The sequence below is a fragment of the Aricia agestis genome, chromosome 11 (assembly GCF_905147365.1).
Source record: "Aricia agestis chromosome 11, ilAriAges1.1, whole genome shotgun sequence".
NCBI lineage: Eukaryota > Metazoa > Arthropoda > Insecta > Lepidoptera > Lycaenidae > Aricia > Aricia agestis.
In genome coordinates, this window is record NC_056416.1 from 16,472,704 (window position 1) to 16,495,430 (window position 22,727).

General features: G+C 39.2%; 1 protein-coding gene across 1 annotated transcript in view; it reads left to right on the plus strand.

Annotated features, from left to right (window-relative positions):
- Positions 1 to 630: 630 nt before the first annotated feature.
- LOC121731651 (myelin transcription factor 1) overlaps positions 631 to 22,727 on the plus strand; it is a 33,524-nt gene continuing 11,427 nt past the window's right edge. The window contains exons 1-10 of the mRNA XM_042121202.1: positions 631 to 793; positions 16,810 to 17,807; positions 18,373 to 18,445; positions 18,839 to 18,879; positions 20,022 to 20,177; positions 20,613 to 20,883; positions 21,058 to 21,255; positions 21,334 to 21,535; positions 21,878 to 22,026; positions 22,457 to 22,554. Of these exons, the coding sequence (XP_041977136.1) occupies positions 768 to 793; positions 16,810 to 17,807; positions 18,373 to 18,445; positions 18,839 to 18,879; positions 20,022 to 20,177; positions 20,613 to 20,883; positions 21,058 to 21,255; positions 21,334 to 21,535; positions 21,878 to 22,026; positions 22,457 to 22,554 (2,212 nt within the window). The 5' untranslated portion in view covers positions 631 to 767. The remainder of the gene's footprint in view (positions 794 to 16,809; positions 17,808 to 18,372; positions 18,446 to 18,838; positions 18,880 to 20,021; positions 20,178 to 20,612; positions 20,884 to 21,057; positions 21,256 to 21,333; positions 21,536 to 21,877; positions 22,027 to 22,456; positions 22,555 to 22,727) is intronic.

Genomic DNA, 22,727 nt, shown 5'->3' on the forward strand with positions numbered 1-22,727 from the left:
CTGACCACGTTCAATTTGTTTAAGTGACACCGATCGCCGCCGACAAAAAATCGCCGAAATTGACGGTCCCCCGGCCGGCGCCGACTTTTTTCACTTCACGCTTCACCTGTCCGGGCCCGTCGAAGTGGTCTTGCGTGAAAACACTGATTGGCTTTTAATAAAACGTGCACCCCTTCTCGACCGTCGAACCTCAAAATTGTTACGAGCGCGTCAATATTTGCAAACGTCAATTAATTGGGTATCGTTTCTTTTTCTACACGGGAGGACCGAAAAGTTTTAAATAAAAGTTAAATTTAGCTTCTCGATTCAACGATTCAGCTAGGATTTAGCGAGACGCGGCACACGAGAAAAATATTAATAAAATTAAAGCACCAAAAATGGTCGTACTAATACTGGAACGGTGCCTCAGTTCCAGTATATAGCGCTATGTATCGGTTAAAATGCAAGTACATATAGGATTTTGCGCGTAAAATTTACGTAACTAGAAATAAATAGGTTGCGGGTGTGGGGCGGGGCGGGGCGGGCGGGCAGGGGCGGGGGCGGGGTGGGCGCGGCGTGCGCGCGCAGGCCCGCCCGCCGGCACTCAGCGCGCCGCGCCGCAGGACTCCCGCGCCCGCCGCTCCGCACGCCCGTTGCGCTCGCACCGCGCTCACAAACTTTCCGGACCCGCGCTCCGACGAGCCGTTCGCCGAAGAATTCTGTGCTGTGCTAAAAATTCTGTGCGACCGTGTGCTGTGCGTTATGAGGGCTCGCCCCTCGGCCTAGCCATGTCGGCCCTCGTCCGACCCGTTTGGTAAGTTTTAGCGAGTTCGAACGCGTAAATTTGTCCGCCGAAAAATTGCGCTTTATTTCAGCAGTGCACAGCGGTGAAAGTGTTTTCGCAGGAAGTGTCAAGATAAAATAAAATCGTTTGCGCACAAATCCCACTCGTAAAACCATTTCACGAAATGCTTTCAAACCGTTTACTGTAGGATGTGATGTGATAAACATCGTCAGGACCGTATTAGCATATCTGCGGTAATCGAGTTAAGTTCGGCACGGGAATCGTCGAATAAGCGCGAATCGTCAAATCGCGCGACTGCAAATACCTTAATTAACCGTCGCTTAACAAATATTATGATATTCGTGTGTGGCTCGTGAGCCGTCGCCTCATTGAATATATTGTAAGTCAACTAGTTAACTCATTGGAAAATCAAGATAATTCAATAGAACTAACTTGAATTTCTACTGTTTGTTAAATTTCCAAATCCCGAAAGTACCGAGTGTATTTTCAAAAGTTTTTATTTATTAGGTAAAGTAAAAACTTTTAAAAATAATTAACTACGGTTTTTTAGTGTTTAAAATCGTAAAAAATATTAACAATTAAATTAAGAATGATTTTTTGTGAATATTAGACGTACATTTTTCCACTGACGACGGTCAAAACTGGGAGACGTCAGATTAACCACAAAACACGCAAAAAATTATTGAGACATAGCCACGGTACGTCTCACGGTTTTGACTAGATAGAGTAAATAATATTACCAAAATTTTAATAAAGAATACATTTTTTTTGGATCATGAGAAGATTAATTACATTTTAGATGATAATATTTATCAAAAAATACTACTTTATTTCAATTTTTGTCACAATATATCCTCATGGGTCGCAGTGTCGTCAGGGCAGCGCTCTACCTTCCTCAAAAAAAAAACTTTATTTCAAACAATTGAAACCTACGACAAATACATTTCTTACTAAGATTGTTTGTGTGTTCATGTGTGTTGTGGTTGTGTGCGTGTGTGTTTGAATGTGTGCTTGTATAAACTTTTACAAAACTCTTATAAAACTTTTATAAAAATCGAAATTTTCTTATTCACAATGGCTAAAATTTTATAGGATAAACAAGAATGATAATAAAACAGCACTCTCAAGATGTTGTTTCTTGATCACGTACATATTCGCTAAGTACAAATTGTGTCAATACTGTAAAATCATATTAATATTAATTAATAATAATTATATTAAGAATATTAAGACCTTTTTAACAAAAAAAATATTAAGTCAAATATTAATGCTAACGTAGTGCTACAAAATTTTACGATAACCGAAGAACATGTTTTTCCTTTATTAAATTACTAGTTGTCCCGCGCGGCTTCGCCCGCGTAAATTAGGAATATTACAGAAACCGTACATTTTTCCGCAAAATAATGGCTTATATCCCTTCACTGGTCTACTCTATATCTGTTCCAAATAACTGAAAAATTGCTCCAGTAATTCGTGAGATAAACTCTTTCAAATAATTTTCTCCGTTTTTTTCCACATTTTCCTCTATTTTTTCGCTCATATTAGTCTTGCGTGATAAAATATAGCCTTCCTCAACAAATGGGCTATCTAGCACTGAGAGAATTTTTCAAATCGGACCAGTAGTTCCTGAGATTAGCGCGTTCAAACAAACAAACTCTACCGCTTTATAATGTTAGTATAGATTTTTCGCATAGCGAAAATGACATAAATAAATAGTATTACATCTGCGTGCATATCTATACAAAGTCAACAACATAACAGAAATTAAAGAAACAAAGATAAAAAACCCTTTTTCGCTCACAATCATCAATTAGTGATACGAAAATTTACGTCAACAAAAAAACAAAGATTTTTCTTTATTAAAGTGTTTTCTAGCTGAGCAATTACGACACCTGCGTTCATACAAAACAACACAACAGAAAGTAAAGAACAAAGATTAAAAACCGTTCACTTCTCACAAAAAAATCATCAAAACACTCGCCATGAATAAAGTAAATATCCCGGTTCGGGACGCATTCATGAATTACAGTCGCGTAAACGCTCAGGTAGGGCTGGCACACGTGTTGTTCCGGATACGGGGAAATCCCGGAATATGCCGGGACATAGGATTTCCCGGGTTACGGAATTTCGCGGTATACGTGACTATTTCGACATACTTATTTTATTTGACACAGTGACTTTTTGACTTTGAATTGTCATTTTAATGTTATATATGAACTCTATACGTGAATAGCTATTGTAGGATACTGATATCTTTTGAAATAATGTAGAAATAATGAATATGAAAAAAAAAGATTTTACACAACATACGAAATCTGATGATTTTACCTTCTGCGTGTGTACTGAAATATTGCTTTCTGTGAATAAAGACTTTCTATATTTTGTGTCCCGGGACATTGGATATCCCGGTATACGTATTACGGGTTACGGGACATTGTGTGTATTGCAATGCTACGCCATCCGGAATCTAGATAAGCGTCAAATTGTTTCGGAATCTGATGGACCGGTGTCCAGTTATTGCGATTTGTCAACAAGTATCAATTATAGCCGGGTAATAAAGTACACGGTATAAAAATTATGTTTTTAATTTTCATACCGTGTACTTTATTAATGTTTAATTAGTCTCTTTTACTCCAACGTTTTTAATAATAATCGTTTGTTAGTATATTAAATTGTATCTAAGTGTACATTTAATTTTATTGATGGTTTTCGCAACTGACCCAACTGATACGAAAATATTAAGCTTGAAAAGTTCAAATAAAATGTTACTTAAAGTTTAGCATACTTTATAAAAACTACACAAAAAAATTAATAAAATTAGGACAATATTTTATGCATTCACAAATCCAAAATATCATTAATTAATCCTTTTTTAATTATAAAATTTTGTGCAACACTACGAATACTGTACGTTCGTGATCATTTTTTGTGTTTTTAAGCTGACTCGCACTTTTTGATAGTTAAGTTAGAGTATTGAGAAACTTATAATTATAACATATTGTAGTGCTCACCATTTTCATTACACAATTTTATAGGGTAAAATCTAAAACCCTATATTTAATACTGTTGACTTCATGCATTGCTTCTGCTGTGGCCAGCGAAAAATATATTTTAATTACCATAAAACATAATATTACTTATAAAACTTTATAGTAAAGTACTACTCATTTTTATAAACATTTACAAGATTTTTAAAAGTTTTTAATAAGTAACAATAGGCAGTAGCTACATATTGTTTATAATCCTCATACAGTCTATATCTACTTAATCATATTACGAAAGTATTATTGTTACAACAGCATCGATTAGGCAGTCCCTTACGGCCATTCCCAATATTTGATCTATCTCTGGTTTTGCCCTACTAGAGATAGGAATTGCTCACAATTGACATAAAATATATGTCTCTAATGTCAAATTTGAGCTATTCCTATCTCTAGTAGGGCAAAACCAGAGATAGATCAAATATTGGGAACGACCGTAAGACTTCCCCCAATCTTATAAGATTCGTAACAGTTTATATAAAACCAGAGAATTAAAAAAAACAATCTTGTAATCTGCTATCGACGTCGTCATAATCAGATGTTTTCGCTGTTTTTTTGGCTGCTCATTGTAACCTAATATTATAATAACCTAAATAAATATGGATAAATTCTAAATATCTTATGTGAATACGCTTTAGCACAGGTTCAAATAGAATTTCAAATTTATCGATAAATTCGCATGCGCTTAATTAAAATATAAGGGAATAACAGAAATATGTGGGAAAATATCTTGCGTGAATAATACGCGTTGTTAGCACAATATTTGAAAGTAAAGCGAAAGAGAATCGGCCGGAGGTTAAACACGAGAGGGTCCGCGGTAACCCTACCCCTCGCTGCACGCGCGATAGGGCTGAACACAGTGTGTTGAATTAATGTTATTTTTATTATATTTTCTTAATATGGTACAAAAAGTGCGCTTTTGTGTGAAGAAGACAAAATCTTTCTCCGCTTGTACCCGCTGGTGTAGAAATATTTTCACGTAATTCGATAATTAATTGGTAACACACATAAGGTGAATTTTAAATCGATTTAAGAACGATTAATAAAGCCGACATTTTGTTTCGGTGCAAGAAATATACCACGTTATATTAAATTATTTTGAGAAAATATAATTAAATAATGCGAGATGACCCGGTGAATTCATATCAGTTCCCTCCTAATCGTATAAACCTTCCCTGGTTTAAAATTCATTGTTATATACGTACATATATAGAAGATGGAAGATGGATTGGAGAAGTATCATAAGAAATACCTCGAAAATTATAACGTATGTCGTTTATTTTTTGCAAAGAAAACCCCAGTGGTCTTTTGATAAATCAAAAACCCTTAAATATAAAAAATGATAAACCAAATGTAAATTTTAAGCATTATATTCTGATTAAAACTGAAATAACTACATTTTAAAACAAAGTTACTTTTTACTGATCACTATATTCTGGAAATAAAACAAATATCTCATCAGTGACAGCCCTACGCGAATATCGGAGGGTCTCGCGCGGAGGGCACCATCTACATGCAGTACCATTACCCCACTTACTCAACTATCGCGATATTGATTTTTGCACCGCGCTCCTTAATTACAATCAAGTACGCAATGTCATGGTGCAGATCTGAAAATAATCAATTTTGGAATTGGTTAAAATTGTATACGTTACGCTCAAAGATCGAAAACGCTCAGTGAGCGGAAAAATAGCTCACAACGCGTTGTGTTCACAGTAAAATGTCCACATGGCGTAAATCGTGTTATAAAATCATAGGAAGACCAAATAGCGAAATTCGTATCGTGGCTTTTCTTCATTGCCACGTTTTGAGATCAAATACCATGTGCGCATTTTTTATCTTTGAGCGTAAAATTTTAGTAAAATTGCTTTAGAAAAATTGTATCAACATTGAACACGGTGTATCTGCATAAGTTATTTCTCTAGAACTATTTTCTGCAAAATTGTAGAACATCTTTAAAATTTTATGCGACAACTATAAAAACAATACTCTTTGCATATGATAGAAATAACAGAAAGCCGTCATCGAAACACATTTAGCGGCAAAATAAATTTATCCCGGTAGATATATTTTGTATTTTGTACTAATTCAAACACCTACATTAATTACTATTTATATAGCTAAAGTCCTATTTTATTATTTACTTTTACTTACCTAACCACAATCTCTACGGCGCGCACGTAGACAGTTACTGTCACCACGGGTTGTGCTGCTCGCGAAGCGCTGGACGCTTTACGCGGCATCACAGCCTGAATGACCTTATTTGTCAGGCTCTTGTCACTGGCCACTGCCGGTATGCCAGCTATACTGGAGCCCTCCGGTTACCCGGTTGTCCGGCGTGCGACGATGGGAAGAGACCCGACAGAATGACCCTGGTCCCCTGGAATGTGGGACAGGCCCTTGTGTGGGACGCTACTTGTGTCGACACACTTGCCCCGTCCCATGTCCAGGGAACCTCGAGCTGTGCGGGCTCAGGCAGAAAACCTGAAGCGGCACAAATATGAGAACCTCAGCGGAGATCTCATATTTGAACCGTTTGGGGTGGAAACCCTAGGCGCATGGGGTCCGGGGGCACATAACCTTTTTAAACAGATATCTAAGAAGCTTATTGAAGCCACCCGAGACCCCAGAGCCGGGAGCTACCTGGCACAGCGGATAGCAATTGCCATCCAACGTGGCAATGCTCTCAGCTTGCTAGGCACTCTTGCTTGCTTGCCAGATAGGGACGACCTGGGTAGTTTTTCTTTTTATAGCTTTATACTTTAAGTTTGTATATATTTGTATATTTTAGATTATATTTTCAGTGTTTAGATTGTTATCTGTATGTTTGTTACTCTAATAAACTTATTCAACATTGGAAAATCTCTACTTCTTGAACTGAAAGATTTGCCAAATAGTAATGTTTTATAAACTCTAGATATTGTTATTACATAGTATGTGTGCATTTATTATTTTAGTATACTTAAAAGAATTTAGTTACCATACTGTATATTAAATTCTATAGCTGCAATGTAGTTGAAAATTTAAATTGACACTAGAATTGGTTAAAAGTAGCGCAAGCTATACTAGATTTACCTAGATTCCAATAACTATAAGTTAAAACTATCTTATTAATATAATTGCAGAAAATATACTTTACTTTTAATTTACTACAATTAATATTATCTTTTTGTCGAAATGAATACTTATTTTATCGCTAAATTACTTTAAAGGTTATATATAATACTAGCTATTGCCCAACACAACTTCTTTCACGTCCACGTCAATATTTTTGTTTTCATAAGAAATATTTTTTTAAATAAAAAGTATCCTTTGTTACTTCCGATATCCAAGAGTATGTGTACAAAGTTTCATGATGATTCGTCAAGTAGTTTTTGTGTGAAAACGTAACAAATATCCACGCTTTCACATTTATAATATTAATTAAAAGGAAAATAAGGATAACGTTAGATCGTCACGTCACCGTCTAACATTTTTTTACAAATTATAACAACACGTTTATTTCTTGACATGTTGTAGCGTATGTTATACCCTGTTAAAAATGATATCGTTTTACACAATATTTTATAACGTTATATAACTGCTGTGTGGGAGCACCTTAATTACGCGAAAAGAAAACTGACAGAAAAAATTAAATATAGGTTAATGTTTTATATTATTTCAATTATAAGAAAATTAATGTTGGTGTGGTGCGTGGGTGGATTAGCTTTTCTTTCACTAAACTTCGTAAAGGTTAGCAGTTTTCAGTTCGTGCAGTAATTTTAAGTGAAAAGCTACTTTTATACTCAACTCTGCTGTTAATACTAAGGCTAAGTTTTCTTGGGGCTATAGACTAAAAGTAAAGAATAGAGAAAAAGTAAAGAATAGTGAAAGAAAAGACACTTAATCCGTATGGGGAAAAGGTTTTGTCGGTAAACCCATGTAGAACTCTAAAATGGGAGCATGTAGATTTGTCAACAGACGTTTGAATAAAGTATTATTTCCAATCAACTCTTTCTATACAAAGTTTATAAGATAAATACATTTAAAACATAAATTAATGTGTGTTATGAAAATCAATATTTCTTGTGTTTTTTTTTATTAAATTTTAATTTTAATAAACTTTTATGAGTAATCTTTTATAGCATAAACATAAAATAACTTCGATATATTATAAACGTGATACACTTGTTTTGGTGGGATTTGACCCCATGTAAATTGGTAGTAAACGGGGTGACTCAGAAAATAAGCTCCCGTTTTGAAGAATGTACCAAAATTTCTCTCCTACTTCAAATAACCATGCAGACGTTATAGTTACAAATAAGAGTGTTTTATCTGTTTATGATATAGACGCATAACAGACGAGGACAAGATGTATACGACATAGATATTTTTAAAAATAAAGAGATAAAATGGGAAACCTTAGTTTTTTTTTTTAAATAAATAACAATATTAAAATATGTTTCGATAGCTCACTTTATTGAAGACTAGCTAAAATTATTTCTTTGCAATTTTTTGTTTATATTAAATTATTTTTGTATTTTGTCTGTTTTGGGATTATTAAGTTATTATCTTAATAGGATGATTATTTTAATATATTTCAAGGATTAAAATTTTCATATAAATAAGGATTTTTACAACTTACCGGTGATAGGTGTCATTGTAGACTCTAAAAGAATTGAATAATAATATAGAATTTTGAATAATATTGAAATTTGAAATGTACATTTACTTAAATTCTCTACATAATTAAAATCGTCTTTGGTCGTATTAATGCCTTAGTAAAGACCTTAAGCTTAATATTGTTAGCTATTCATTATTCAATAGAGTTACATATATAAAAAGGTTTTAGAACAACCATTAAAATATATGAATTAAGCTTCTGGTTACTAAGAGAAGAGAGATTTATTAAGATACTAGCGACCTGCCCCGGCGTAGCACGGGTATAAATTATAATATAGCCACTGAAAAAATGATTAAAATCGATAGCCTATGATCTTTCACCACGTGATTCTACTTCTTATTTGTGCCAAATAACATAAAAATTGCTCCAGTAGTTCGCGAGATAAGCCCTTTCAAATAATTTCCCCCGTTTTTTCCACATTCTCCTATTAGTCTTAGCGTGATAAAATATAGCCTATAGCCTTCCTCAACAAATGGGACATCTTATTAGATTAAGATTCAGAACACTGAAACATTTTTTCAGTGTTCGAAAAGAATTTTTCTAATCGGACCAGTAGTTTCTGAGATTAGTGCGTTCAAGTTAGCCCTTTAAAATAATTTTCCCCATTTTTTCCACATTTTCCTCTATTTCTTCGCTCTTATTAGTCTTAGCATGATAAAATATAGCCTATAGCCTTCCTCGATAAAAGGGATATCTAAAAATGAAAGAATCATCAAAATCCGTTGCGTAGTTTTAAAGATTAAAGGGAACAAAGAGACATGAGGGAAAAAAAGCGACTTTGTATGTATAGAGTTCTTATAAAAACAAAGCATCTGGAAAGTATTCGGTATAAAAGTTAGTTAAGTTAGTTAATAAAAGTTAAGATATAAGTTACCTTACACAGTCCTTCCTTATACCTTCGAATTATCGACTTAAAAATTGACAGGCAGCTTAACTCGGCCGAATCTTGTTAGGTTATCTACTGGCGCCAGTAATTCGCTATTAACTTAAAGTTTCCTTAAGCTATTAACTCGAGGGTCCAATCCGGAGTCGGGGGAGTCGATTTTAAAGGAGCAGCTATCTCGATCCACACCACTCTATGAATCTAATCCAGAGGATTTCGCCTCTGATTTACAGTCGAGGCCAGGGGGCCGGGGGGGCTCCAAGAAAAGTGATAATGTCTTAATCCCACCACATTCTCCCCCCAATTTTATGGTCGCAGACGGCACGTTTTGATTTACGATTTCAATAATTAAGAATTGTAAGATGCAATTTGAATACGGCTTACGGAAGGGGAACTGTGACGAAAATGGAAATATGTCGGAACTTCTGAACTTGTGGGAAATGTAAGGAAAATTTAGAAGCTTTTCACTTATTATACAGGTACTTAACTTACGATTCATATACAAAATTAACTAAAATGAAATATCGTTATTTGTTTATGTACAGTGTTAATTAATATGCCTTATTAATAAATGAAAATTAAGATTGTTTAGAATCCGCTTGATTAATTGCGTCTTACTCATTTTGGTAGACCTAAAACTTAACAAAATTGTTTAAAAAATAGCCTACCTAAATACAAACAAACGGTTTCTTAATTATTTTAAACTTACAAATTAATAAGTAATAATCTTCGGTGGACTGAGGAAAATACGCTGACGAAGTTGAGGCTTCTCAATATGCTGCTGGCAAGACCTCCAGCTTCCTCGCGCTGATGATGAGATATACGCCTTATCAAATAATGTGCTGACGAAGAACGATACTCTTACTAATCCAGGGCTGATGAAGGACAATCTCGGCAACTTTTAAGTGGAATACGACGCTAAAACTATCTTCTTGCGTTTTCCAAAACTAGCGCTGAGGAGGAGTCAGGCGCGCGTGATCCACTTCGTAGACTATTGTTACAGGACCATGAATCTTATAGGTCGCTGGCTCGTAGAAAGACCATGTTGCTAGGTCGCTGGCTCGTTCTCTTTATCGAAGGACAGTTGAAGTTATTATGGTCTAGTTATTTGGCCACAATACAACAAGCGGATTCTAAACATTTAGAATCCGCTTGTTGTATTGTGGCCAAATAACTAGACCATAATAACTTCAAGTGGATAATAATATTTAAATATATATTATTATCTAATTGAAGTTATTATGGTATAGTTATTTGGCCCCAATACAACAAGCGGATTCTAAACAAAGATAATACTATCTAAAACATTTTGCTGTTTCCGTCTTATATGTTGGTAAAGCCATTTTAGTTTTTAAATACAATTTTCGTTATCAGACCTAATGATGGAAGAAAAGATGATGGGGGATATTTTAATAAACTTATTAATACGGTAGAATATGCGTAAAATGCGTAAAACATACAATATGCCTAAAATGTATTATCAGCTTTAAGCATCAAGATCAAGATCTTTATAAATCAATTCAAAATCACTTCAACAACCTAAAATAAATATCAAGTAAATTATTTAACACAGACTGTTTAATTATAACTTCTTCTTAAGTTAACAGTCAACAATAGTTACATAAGAAAAATGATTAAAAATTACATTTACAACTTTTCACATTTTCGTACATCACCTTATGCTTACAAAGAAAAATTAAAAACTACCACGTCTCTCTGATTATATACATCATCATCATTCGAAATAACGAAGGCTATATTATATTAAGAAATTTTAAATACGCAATGCCTTGCGATTCTGTAAACCATTATTATCATCCGTAATAACCAAGTCTCAACTACATACACAACCGTATACCCTTAATGTGTACGTATACACACGTTTACGTGGGATAATCCCGCGGTGAGTGTCTTATATCGCGCCCTAATCCCGGGGCATTACAATTAACGCCGCCCGCCGCCGCGCCGCCCGCCGCTCGCTCGCCGCTCGACCTACAGACCCTACAGTTTAAACCGCGCATCCCGGGACTTAATTACGGGTACATCCCTATGTGTGTTACGTTACACAGGGCTGTTAAAAATACTTTTTAGGGCAGATTTTTCAATTTTCTGATATTTTTTTACTGAAGAATAAATGACGCTTTGACAGCTCTAAGTGGAAATAAGTGTATTATTTCTGGGCGCCCTTAGTCAAATGGTTTAATTTGAATTGCTAGACTGTAAATAAAGCTTTGACTATTGGTAAAGTGATTGGTGATGATCTAGCACATGCCTATATTATATTGTTATGGTATTCCGCGGATTCTAATGCGGTTACATTTTGATAAAAGTATGTGACAATTTTCGTTTTTCTTTCAAAAATTACAGGCGATGCACAAAAACCATAATTACAAAAACAATTTAAAGTGACTTGGCTCTGAATTAGTCTTAAGAATATTTACTAGATAAATACAATCCATGATTACTACAATGAACGGTATATTCGGACTCCGTAGTAAGGCTCTTGAATAGCTTTTAAAGAAGCTATGGCTTAAAAACAAACTTTTACACACTCGTACATATAAATATTTACGAGTGTGTAAAAGAAAATTTTAAAAAATTAGACCTTTATAGAGTATTTTTAGGGTTCCGTAGCTAAATGGAAAAAACGGAACCCTTATAGATTCGTCATGTCTGTGTGTCCGTCCGTATGTCGGACACACAGACATGACGTATAGTCGGTCTTGGTCTTGGTCTTGCTAGTCTTAGGGTCTTGGTCTTGGTCCAAGACCGAGACTGCAAGACCAAGACCAGTTTTGCTCATCACTAGCATTCTACAAGAAACATCATAATATTAAGTTCCCTCAACACGCCTGTAGATGAAAAATTTTATACGTTTTAGGACAAAAAGCAGTAAGACCATATGAAAGTAATTTATGAGAGGGTAGATTATTCTCACATTTTAGCAGTATGGACTATGTAGTTCTATGACAATAGTCAATATGTCTATTTGTTATCCAGCTTGCCAGACACAGTAGACTTTATCATCAAGATATAATCGAGACTGTTGAAAATTAATATACGCTACGTTTTCATCTCCACATTTCAATATTACAAATCATTAATATTTTACGATGATTCCATTAAACAGATTATTCAAATGTAATTAACTTTTAATCTAACAGTGGACTAGACACCGTTTTTTCCAAAACGATAATAGCTCATAAGTCATAATACTCATGCAGTCTCAAATGTACTAATACAAAATATGTGACGGATATTTAAAAATAATTAATATTAAGGGCCTGTTTCACCACTTCCTGGTACAGTGCCGGATAGGCTATTTACAACTTTTTGACAGATTCTCCATACTCTGTCTGTCAAGTTAAGTGGTGGATAGCCTATCCGGTGACCGGCACTTATCAGGAAGTAGTGAACTAGGCCCTAACTATTTTACTATATTAATGCAACGTAAAATCTACGTAATATACAAACTGTGACAGCCCTAGCTGTCGTCTCATCTCGCAATCTCGGCCATCGCAGCCGCGGTATCGGTGTTCGGTATCCGGCGCGGGACACCTCGCCACGATCCTATCTTAACTGGCTCTTATAGGTTACATAGAAGTAGAAGTGGCCCTTATGTAGTCGGCATAAAGGTTTTGGGGAGGTAATATAACGTTGAACACGATACAAGAATCGATATTCTAACGTCTAAGAAGTTTTAATAGGGACGGGCTACACACTACTACACAACTACTACACAGTTATAACACAGATATCATTAATACTGAAAATTCCACCATAAGGCCGTTTGTGCACTACACAGAATTTTACCATCCGGCACGGCGCGGCATCTCGATTTCCTACCTTATTTATATGGCAAACGTGAAAGTTATGAACGCCGGACGGTAAAATTCCGTGTAGTGCACAAACGCCCTAAGGCCGTTTGTGCACTACACGGAATTTTACCATCCGGCGCGGCGTCCCAATTTCTTACGTTTTGATATGGCAAACGAAGTTATAAACGCCGGACGGTAAAATTCCGTGTAGTGCACAAACGCCCTAAGGCCGTTTGTGCACTACACGGAATTTTACCATTCGGCGCGGCGTCCCAATTTCTTACGTTTTGATATGGCAAACGAAGTTATAAACGCCGGACGGTAAAATTCCGTGTAGTGCACAAACGCCCTAAGGCCGTTTGTGCACTACACGGAATTTTACCATCCGGCGCGGCGTCCCAATTTCTTACGTTTTGATATGGCAAACGAAGTTATAAACGCCGGACGGTAAAATTCCGTGTAGTGCACAAACGCCCTAAGGCCGTTTGTGCACTACACGGAATTTTACCATCCGGCGCGGCGTCCCAATTTCTTACGTTTTGATATGGCAAACGAAGTTATAAACGCCGGACGGTAAAATTCCGTGTAGTGCACAAACACCCTAACTCTACATTAGTGTCTCAACTCTATGGCGAAATTACACGATGGCAATTATTTATGATAGGCGGCCATACCGAGATAACGCGACGTAATTTCGGCCTAATACTTATGTAAACATCAGTCCAAATAGCACTACGGGCATACTCATGCCGAACTTTAGTCGCGTAGCTTTGGCATGCTATCTATAGACCTTTTCCTTGGCATACTCTATAAACGTCTTCATTTTCTAAGCCTAAACATGCTTTATTTTATTCTTCTTAAGTATATATAAAACTCTCGTGTCACAATGTTAGGCCGCGTACTCCTCCGAAACGGCTTTAATAATAATAATAATCATTTATTTGCCAGAGTGAAATGTACAGTTAGATGGTCTTCATAATAAAATACATAATCATAACACTCAACTGAACTAATAGTATGCAAATGTCATATTTTATAAAGTTTAGTCTAAAAGGTGAAGGAAAGAAGTAGAAGTACTTAATACTAAATGTCACATGTCATTAATGGAGAACTGTCAGAAATAAGTACCAACGAAAAAATCTTTTACTTAATAAAAACAATTATTTAAAAGCCATTCATTTACTGATTTTAACCAAATTTTATATGCATATTCAGTGGGTCTGAGAATCGGCTACTGGGTACTTTTTATATTGATAAGTGCATTTGTTGAATAAATAATAGTAAATTATTGCAACCCGAGACTGACGGCGACCATTGTTTGTACGACGGGATAGCGATGGACGTTGCCATGGTGACATATTTATTTAGTCACTTCAATAACATAATACGGCAGAAATACTTTATTTGGCAAAGAAACGTTTGTCGGAACAGCTAGTCTTATATATAAAATTCTCGTGATACAATGTTATTTATTGTACTCCTCAGAAACAGCTTTACTGATTTTTTCCAAATTTTATATGCATATTCAGTAGGTCTGAGAATCGGCTACTGGCTACTTTTTATATTGATAAGTGCATTAGTTAAATAAATAATAGTTAATTATAACAACTCGAGACTGACGGCGACCATTATTGGTGCGACGGGATAGCGATGGACGGTGCATGGCAACTTAATATTAATGCCATACTTATTTAGTCGCTTCAATAAAATAATATGGGCTAAATACTTTATATGGCAAAACAACGTTTGCTGGGGCCTGGGACAGCTAGTTTTCTTCTAAAATCCTTGTTAGTACATATTTCAAACCCTGGACTGTGTCTAATATAAAACTTTAATGATTAGCCCTTAATTATTTATTAATTTTATAAGTGCAACAGAGCATACACTTACATAATTTTTGTAAGATTCTCATAAAAAACTTAAGCTTTAGATCTTCTTGTTAACCTCAAAACAAAATATTTCTACAGTATTTTTGTCAACTTATTGCTACTCGATAGTAGTAATAAATATTCGTTATTATCATACTATTAGCACGCCAATGTTGTATTGCATAAAACATTTGATGAAATTCAACTTGAAATAGCCGTTATCAGCAAAAATGATTATTACATTTAAGGCTTAAGTAAATAAATCAGAATACCGACTATTAATTTGTCGCTGCTAAGCATTTGTGTATTAGCCCACATTTTTTTTGTTGAATTATGAAGACGGCCTTGTTCTAAAATCTAATGATCTAAAGAGCATGACTGCATTCATAACTCAATACGTATTTTTTCGTGGGATGATACACAAATACTTAATAGCGCCCAATTGTATTTATTATAAATAACGTTATTAGTTCTGAATAGTTCAGAATAATCAGAGTTTAAATATGAACGTTCTCCTAAACTTAACAGCTTGTAGCTTATATTTTATGTATTATACTGAAGCTATATAAGCTAGTATGTACTACCAAAGAATTCGAATCATAGGCAGCCGTCAAATCGCGACTAACATTTACACCATAGTAAAAGGAGGGGAAGTAAGTTATCTTCATACAAAGGCACCGCGCGCGGCTTGTGTGTGTGCGCCTAGTATCAATGCGTCGCCACGTACGGCATACATCAAAATCTCGGCCAGTTTTATAAGGCTGGTACCGCCGAGATTTTGTTGTGTGCCGTACGTGGCGACGCATTGAGCCGCGCGCGGTGCCTTTATATGAAGATAACTTACTTCCCCTCCTTTTACTATGTTTACACTGTCAAATAAAGTGGACCTGCGCCAGGTGTACTTTATTTGATGACGGCAGGTCAGCTGCCATCTGCCTGTGAATTATTTTCCTCGATAGCACTCTGGTACATACTAGTTACACAAAGATAAATATTTAACTGAAACTCTAGATTGGACTTCTTTAAAAAAATATCGGTATTCATATACAATAGCTCTATGCTGATAAATGTAGCTACTGACAATATAAATACGTACATTTTAATATAATCGGGATATACCTGACAAAATAACGGTTCTTTTATGTTTTTGTGGTCGAAAAATATTAATTCATAGTTTCAAATAATAATAAAAATTAGCTTAGGTAGTAAAAAGTACAGAAAAAGTTTCTTGACCTCTAAATAAAACCTCTTTACGGAAAGTGGGTTTGAGCGTTTCGTTAAAAAACTTTTAAAATTACGTCAAAAAGTTTACAAGTTTCAAATGTCAAAAACTTTTGCCAACTTTTATGAAATGGTGACATACTTTAAAAACAAAATATAATTAATGCGTGCATTTAATAATCAAATATTTAGCTGCTTTATTGACTCGACACTGCACTTGAAAGTGTAATAAAATTGTCGTAATCTGCGTCTATACTACAAACTGCTATGCTAACTATATTTATGTCTGAAAGCCCTAGAGTGAAATGGTTTTTACGTGGGAACGATTTTTGTGCATTTCAATAAAATTCCAAGTGCAAATGTTTCGACTCCGTCGTCAGGACACGCCGAGAATCATTTCCGCGTAAAAATTTTGTGATTGTGGATGGAAAATCGATACGCAAGTACTTGAATTTATATTACTTAATAATATACTACGTTTACGTCGATGATTTCGCAGAGCTCCGCCCTGACACGCACGTTTGGTTGCAGGAGCGCGCCGCACTCGTCGCTGGCGCAGATCAACAAGAGGAGGCTCGAGTTCGAGGTCGATGTGGAGGCGTACCGCGTGACCGACGCGCCGGCCTCCCGGCCCGACGACATGGACGACGACGCCGGGAAGAGGAGACGACGCCTGCTCGACGACGACCGGCGGGACGAGCCCGACGCGCGGTACCGGGGCTACACGCCGCACCGCCCGCAGACCGCCGAGACCGACCAAATCATTATTTATAAGAAGGACAGCATGCACAACACGGGCGATAGCTGGTCGCGGGACTACGGCGGCCAGAGCGGCCCCGAGGACGGCGACGACTTCGACCCGTTCTTCGAGGACAAGCGCTCCGACAAGATGCTGCCCTCCTCCCCCTCCCGCTCTTCCGACAGCCCCGACGACTCACAGAACTTCTCCATCTACGAGCAGACCGAGGGCGACCCCGCCACCAACAGCGCCAACGAGAGCAAGGACAGCCCCACCCATAACCTGAAGTACGAGAAGGAGAGCGTCGACCGGTACGGCCGGCCCGACCGCAGCCCCGGCCACTACGAGACGCCCAACTTCGACGAGCTCGGCGACTCGTCGTCCAACGAGCTGGAGATCGACATATCCGACCCCCCCGACAAGTACGATGACGAGGCGGAAGACCGACGGCGGCGCGGCGACGTCGTCACCGTCAACAAGCAGTCGCTGTACAACGCGTACAAGGCGGCGACGGCGGCGCTGCCGTACTCGACGCAGTCGGCGTTCAAGCCGCCCGCGGAGGTGAAGCACAAGATCCCCGGGCCGACGTTCCCCATCGAGCCGTTCGGCGGGTACTCCACGGACCACGAGCGGGGCGCGGCGAAGGCGTCGAAGCAGTACACGGTGCTGCAGCCGGCGCCGGTGGGGTCGCGGGCGGCCACGGCCCTGCAGGAGGCGCGCGCGGTGCCGTCCGTGCCGCCCGCGCGCGACCACCGCCCGCTCACGGCGCTCTCGCCGACCGTCGCCCGAGGTACTCCGCCGCCGGTGCCCGAACTTTGTTAATGACCTCGAAACTTTGCGCTCCGACTCCGAGTTTGTTTTCAAGGTTTCGGAGCAGCTGATAATAATGTTATAGACGGCGATGTTTACCAACCGTTTGTATTTCGCAGTATCAATGATACTACTTGGTTTATTTGCCTCTATAAATTTTAATAACTCGATTCGTTATTGTTTCCCCGTAATGCTCCTCGACCTGAATTAATATAAGCTCGTTCGCCGGTAATTCTCTTCTCCCCGTACCTAATGGCGTATTACATAATGTACTGGGAGTTTCCACGTATTTTTGGCTCGCATCGGGCGATAAAAACGGGTCACGGGGGGCGGGGCGGCCCGCCCCGTGCTCCGAAAGAAAAATCGCGTCGGGTCGCGCAGCCGCCTGGCGTTCTTTATTTTTTCTTCGGAGTTGCAAGGGTAGGGGCGGGGCGAAGCGGGAGGGGGCGGCGCCGCGCAGGTACGCCCCGCGGCACGCCCGCTATCGATCGCGCCCGCCCCGCGTCATCATTGCCGACCACTGATTTACCGTCGATTGTCCGCAGAAGGCAACAAGTGTCCCACTCCCGGCTGCAATGGGCAGGGCCACGTCACCGGACTCTATACGCACCACCGAAGGTGAGATGATTTTCATGATTTTCAGCGTAATATACCTAACCGCAGTTGCGTGTCGATGGCGTGGGTGTTTTTCTTAAAAAATAATCTGTAACGAGTAGAAAAATGATGAGTTCGTGTTGATTACATGTTTGTCTTACATATTTTGTACAAGGATATCATTGAACGACAAAGAGCTACTTGGGTAAAAGTTAAATTAACAGTTTGTCGTACAAAATAATTCCTTCAATTCGATCATAAAAGTACCTTTATCGTCATTTTTACTGACCGTTAACGTCCTAGTAATATCTTGAATTTCTCTATTAGAGAGTTAGGGATGATGCTCTTTGGCCTACTGAACTACAAACTACCCACAACTATGTTAAACTAACTTGACGTTTACTTTCTGTCCGTCAGTCTGTCAGGATGCCCAAGAAAGGATAAAGTCACACCTGAGAGTAAGTTTCTGACGATTGTGTTTCATAGTCTGTTGCTAAATTTTGGTTCCTTTTTATTTTAGCTATATTCATTAGGTTTGTCTAGATCTTTCAGTTCTATTATGTTACTAAAATAAATTATTGTTAGTTTTTGCTCCGATTATTATTGTTATTACTAGTGATTATTATATAGATCAGGGGTCACCAAATGGAAATGGGGTTTTAAAAATGAACTTTGTTAAAAATAAATTTCGGTCGCGACTTACTTACTGATGAACATCTAGGATATAATTATATCAGAAGCTTGCACCAATTTCTCTACAAACAACAGATTTTTTTCTAATTGATATTTAAATAAATACCTTTGTAAATTCCGTAAATTCCTTTGTTTATTTTTTTTTTAATGTGTGGACCGCGAAAGTAATTATTTCGTTTCTTAATATGGACCCGAGGTAAACTAATTTGTGACCCCTGTTATAGATCATTTTACGCATTTATATACGTTTAATGTAAAATTTTTAATGCGAATCCGTCTTAGTTACATCTATGCTATGTTTTTTATCAATACAGAGTAACCATTTTTGGTGTCCATAATTGGTCCCGTTTTATATCCCGACTACCTATTGGAAAGAAACAAAATTATTTTATTTGCATAAACTTTGCCGCCGCACTTTTTAGAGGAATAAATATATTTTTAGAATCATGTACAAGTAGAAAGATAAGAATATTACAGAAACAGTTTTTTGGAAAACAAACAGACATAGGTACTTGTTGGAACATCAAAATAGTAGTTTCATAGTTTAGTACATGAAACGATACATTCAGTTTTAACCTTAAATAAAATTTATAATATTCTTGTCCTCATAAACTTACGTAGTCCCATACCACTTTAGAATTTATTTGCTAAACTGAAAGACGCTTTTATAAATTGTGTCTTAAGTGAAAAACGTGAGACATTGTAAACCCTAACCCACACGCCGGTTCTTCTCGCCAGGGTAGTTCCCGAACCGGTGGCAGGCAACACGTAGGAAGTTCTTAAAATATTTGTTTCAAATTTATTAAGAAATAAAACAATTTTTATTTACACCCACTACACTACAAAGTACAAACTACGAAGTTTCCGTATCACGTCTTCCACTATATCAAGCACGTATCCCCACCAGTATTGGCGCTCCACGAGACGATACTGAAGTGTCCGACGCCGGGCTGCAACGGTCGAGGCCACGTCAGCTCCAACCGCAGCACGCACCGCTCGCTGTCCGGCTGCCCCACCGCCGCCGCCAGGAAAGCGGCTGCGCGCTCCCGGCCACGAGCCACAGGTACTAATAGGCCGTTTGTATTCAGCCAGAACTAGGAAAGTGTGCAGGGAAGTGGGCAGCAGGAGATTGTAAATAGGCAATCGCGCTGCCACTCGTCATGCCGCTGCCGCTGTCGGAAGCGGCAAGTATGTAGAGGGCTGAGTGTAAACGCTGACTCGCGTCATTACTGCCACAGAAGTATTCAGAGCAATATTGCCGGCAGCGCGACGAGCAGCGGCAGAGGTTGAATATAAACGTCCAATAATGATGATTGAGAATATTAGGTGTAGGTACTATACGAGAATATTAGCTAAAATTGTTTAAAAGTAAGCAATATTGCTGACAATGAGCATTCGCGATCAAGTGGAAAACCGTGTTGTTTATGCGCCAAATATAGTGTTATTTTGAATTTCATTTTTATTTTGGTCTTAATTACTAACATTTTATTCCATTCAGTTCCCCTCCACCCGCCTGTAAGCGTAAGCGTGAGCGTCAGCGTGTCGAGCGACGCGCCCGCTCGTGAGCGAGTGCCGGCCCCCCCTGCGGCGTCGCCGCGCAGTCCCCCCGTGAAGCGCGAAGCCCCCGAGCTGCTGGTGCCAAAGCGAGAGGCCGCCGAGCCAGAGCGCGACTCTCCCAACATGGAGACGCGCCACGCCGGCTACGGCGCGCCGCCCGACCAACGATCGCCGTACGAGCGACCTCCCGACGACCACGTCCGGTCTTACAGGTGGGATATATATATTCTACAGGTGTGATCGATTAAAAGTTTCCGACTGCAGACATTACAGACCAAATATATTACCTATACCGAGCATATTGCGCTGCTAAGAAAATCCTACATGTTTTAACTTACCCGTCAATAAAACCTGGAATACTTTAGCCAACCAATGTTTGCGTACAGTCAAATGAACGAGGCGCGGTACGGGTACGAGTCGCGGTGCTACGAGGGTGCACCGGCGTTCGAGCGGTACGACCCCACGCAGTGCACGCAGCGGCCGTACGGCTGGGAGGAAGAGCGCTACCACGACCCCCACCTCCCCACGCCCATGAAGACCGACCAGTCCGAGCAAGAGACCAGCTCCGGGCCCATCTACCCTAGGTACGTCCTTTCGCCATCTCCTCCACTGTGGTAAACGGGACCGTTGACATATCTCTTGACGATGGCCTATCCGTCCAGGCCGATGTACCATTACGAAACCGGCGGCGGAGTAGGCGGCGTGGCGGGCGTCGCGATGGGCCCCGGCGTGCCCCCCGGCTTCTCGGCTATCAACCTGTCGGTGAAGATAGCCGCGGCGCAGGCGCAGCGGCCGCGCAGTCCGGGCCGCGACCCCCGCGACCCGCGCCCCGCGGATCTCTCCACGTCCAGTGGTAGTCCCCAGGTGAGGATCGCAACTGTTCGCTTAACCCTAAACGTTTTGCCGATGCTTTGATTGCGATTCGCTATTGGCTCCTGATGCCCTCGGGCTTGTTGATTCTAGACAGACCGGGACAATAAAAACCTCGCATGCAGAAATTCGCGAACTAAATTAGAATGTCTTAAAACTTTGCCAGAAATATCTCAGCTTTCTGTAGTGTCGCGGTAACGTTGCTTTAATAGCGCCCTCAGCGCTTTATTTTCCAGCCCGGCTGTGGCGCGGCAACCGGCAACCGCTTGCTCCTAAGCGCTTGCTGTCCAACAGCCGGTGGGTTCTCGGTCAGGCTACAACATGGTTTGTGTGCAGGGTCCGTACGCGTCCCCGGTGTACACGAGCGCGGGCGCGGCGCGGGGCAGCCCGCAGCCGGGGGCCTCGCCGCAGCTCACCGCGAGCCCCCAGGTGCCCAGTCCACAGGGTCAGACCCTGGACCTTAGTGTGTCCCGTTTACCACATAGGTGAGGCATCTTGTATGTCTATTTTTTTATTTATACTAGCGTGTTCTTTTAGCGTACAGTACAACTGTTTAATGGACGTCGGTAGTCATCAGGCGTGTCCACACTAACCGAGCTGCTTCGCGCGACGAATGCTTCGCGAGGCTGCTCGCTTTGTGTGGACACGCCTATCGTGTTTTAAATTATAATATGATGTTATAAAATGACGACTCCCGAAGGACATTGAGAAAGTAGTGCTATTTTGTTTCAAACAGTATAAAGTTACCATGCTTATATTTTGTAGTCGCTGTCAGTAAAAACACAGTTTAGTCGCTTTCTTTAGTTGATGACTTTAGAGAGGCACATGGAATAGCTGTGATTTTACTAACAAAGAAATAACTACCATAAAAGAGTAACCGTTTCGTTAAGAATTAAAGGGTATTTACTGTTACAGTCGTAGTTTTCCCGGCGGAGTGTCGTACAGTCGAGAGTCGACGCCCGACAGCGGCGGCAGCCATCCCTACCTCGAGGCGTACCATCGAGATCCTGCGGGTAAGGACCTCCTCCTTTTTTTAAATTCGGTAAAAATAGTTGGAAGAATAAAAAGATAGATAACATGTAGAAGTTAAGTTGGCACCTCGTTCTATCGAGGAACAAGGTAATTTCTGCGTGTTGCTGTATATTTTTAATGATTTTTCGAAAAGCATTTACATAGCTGATATTGG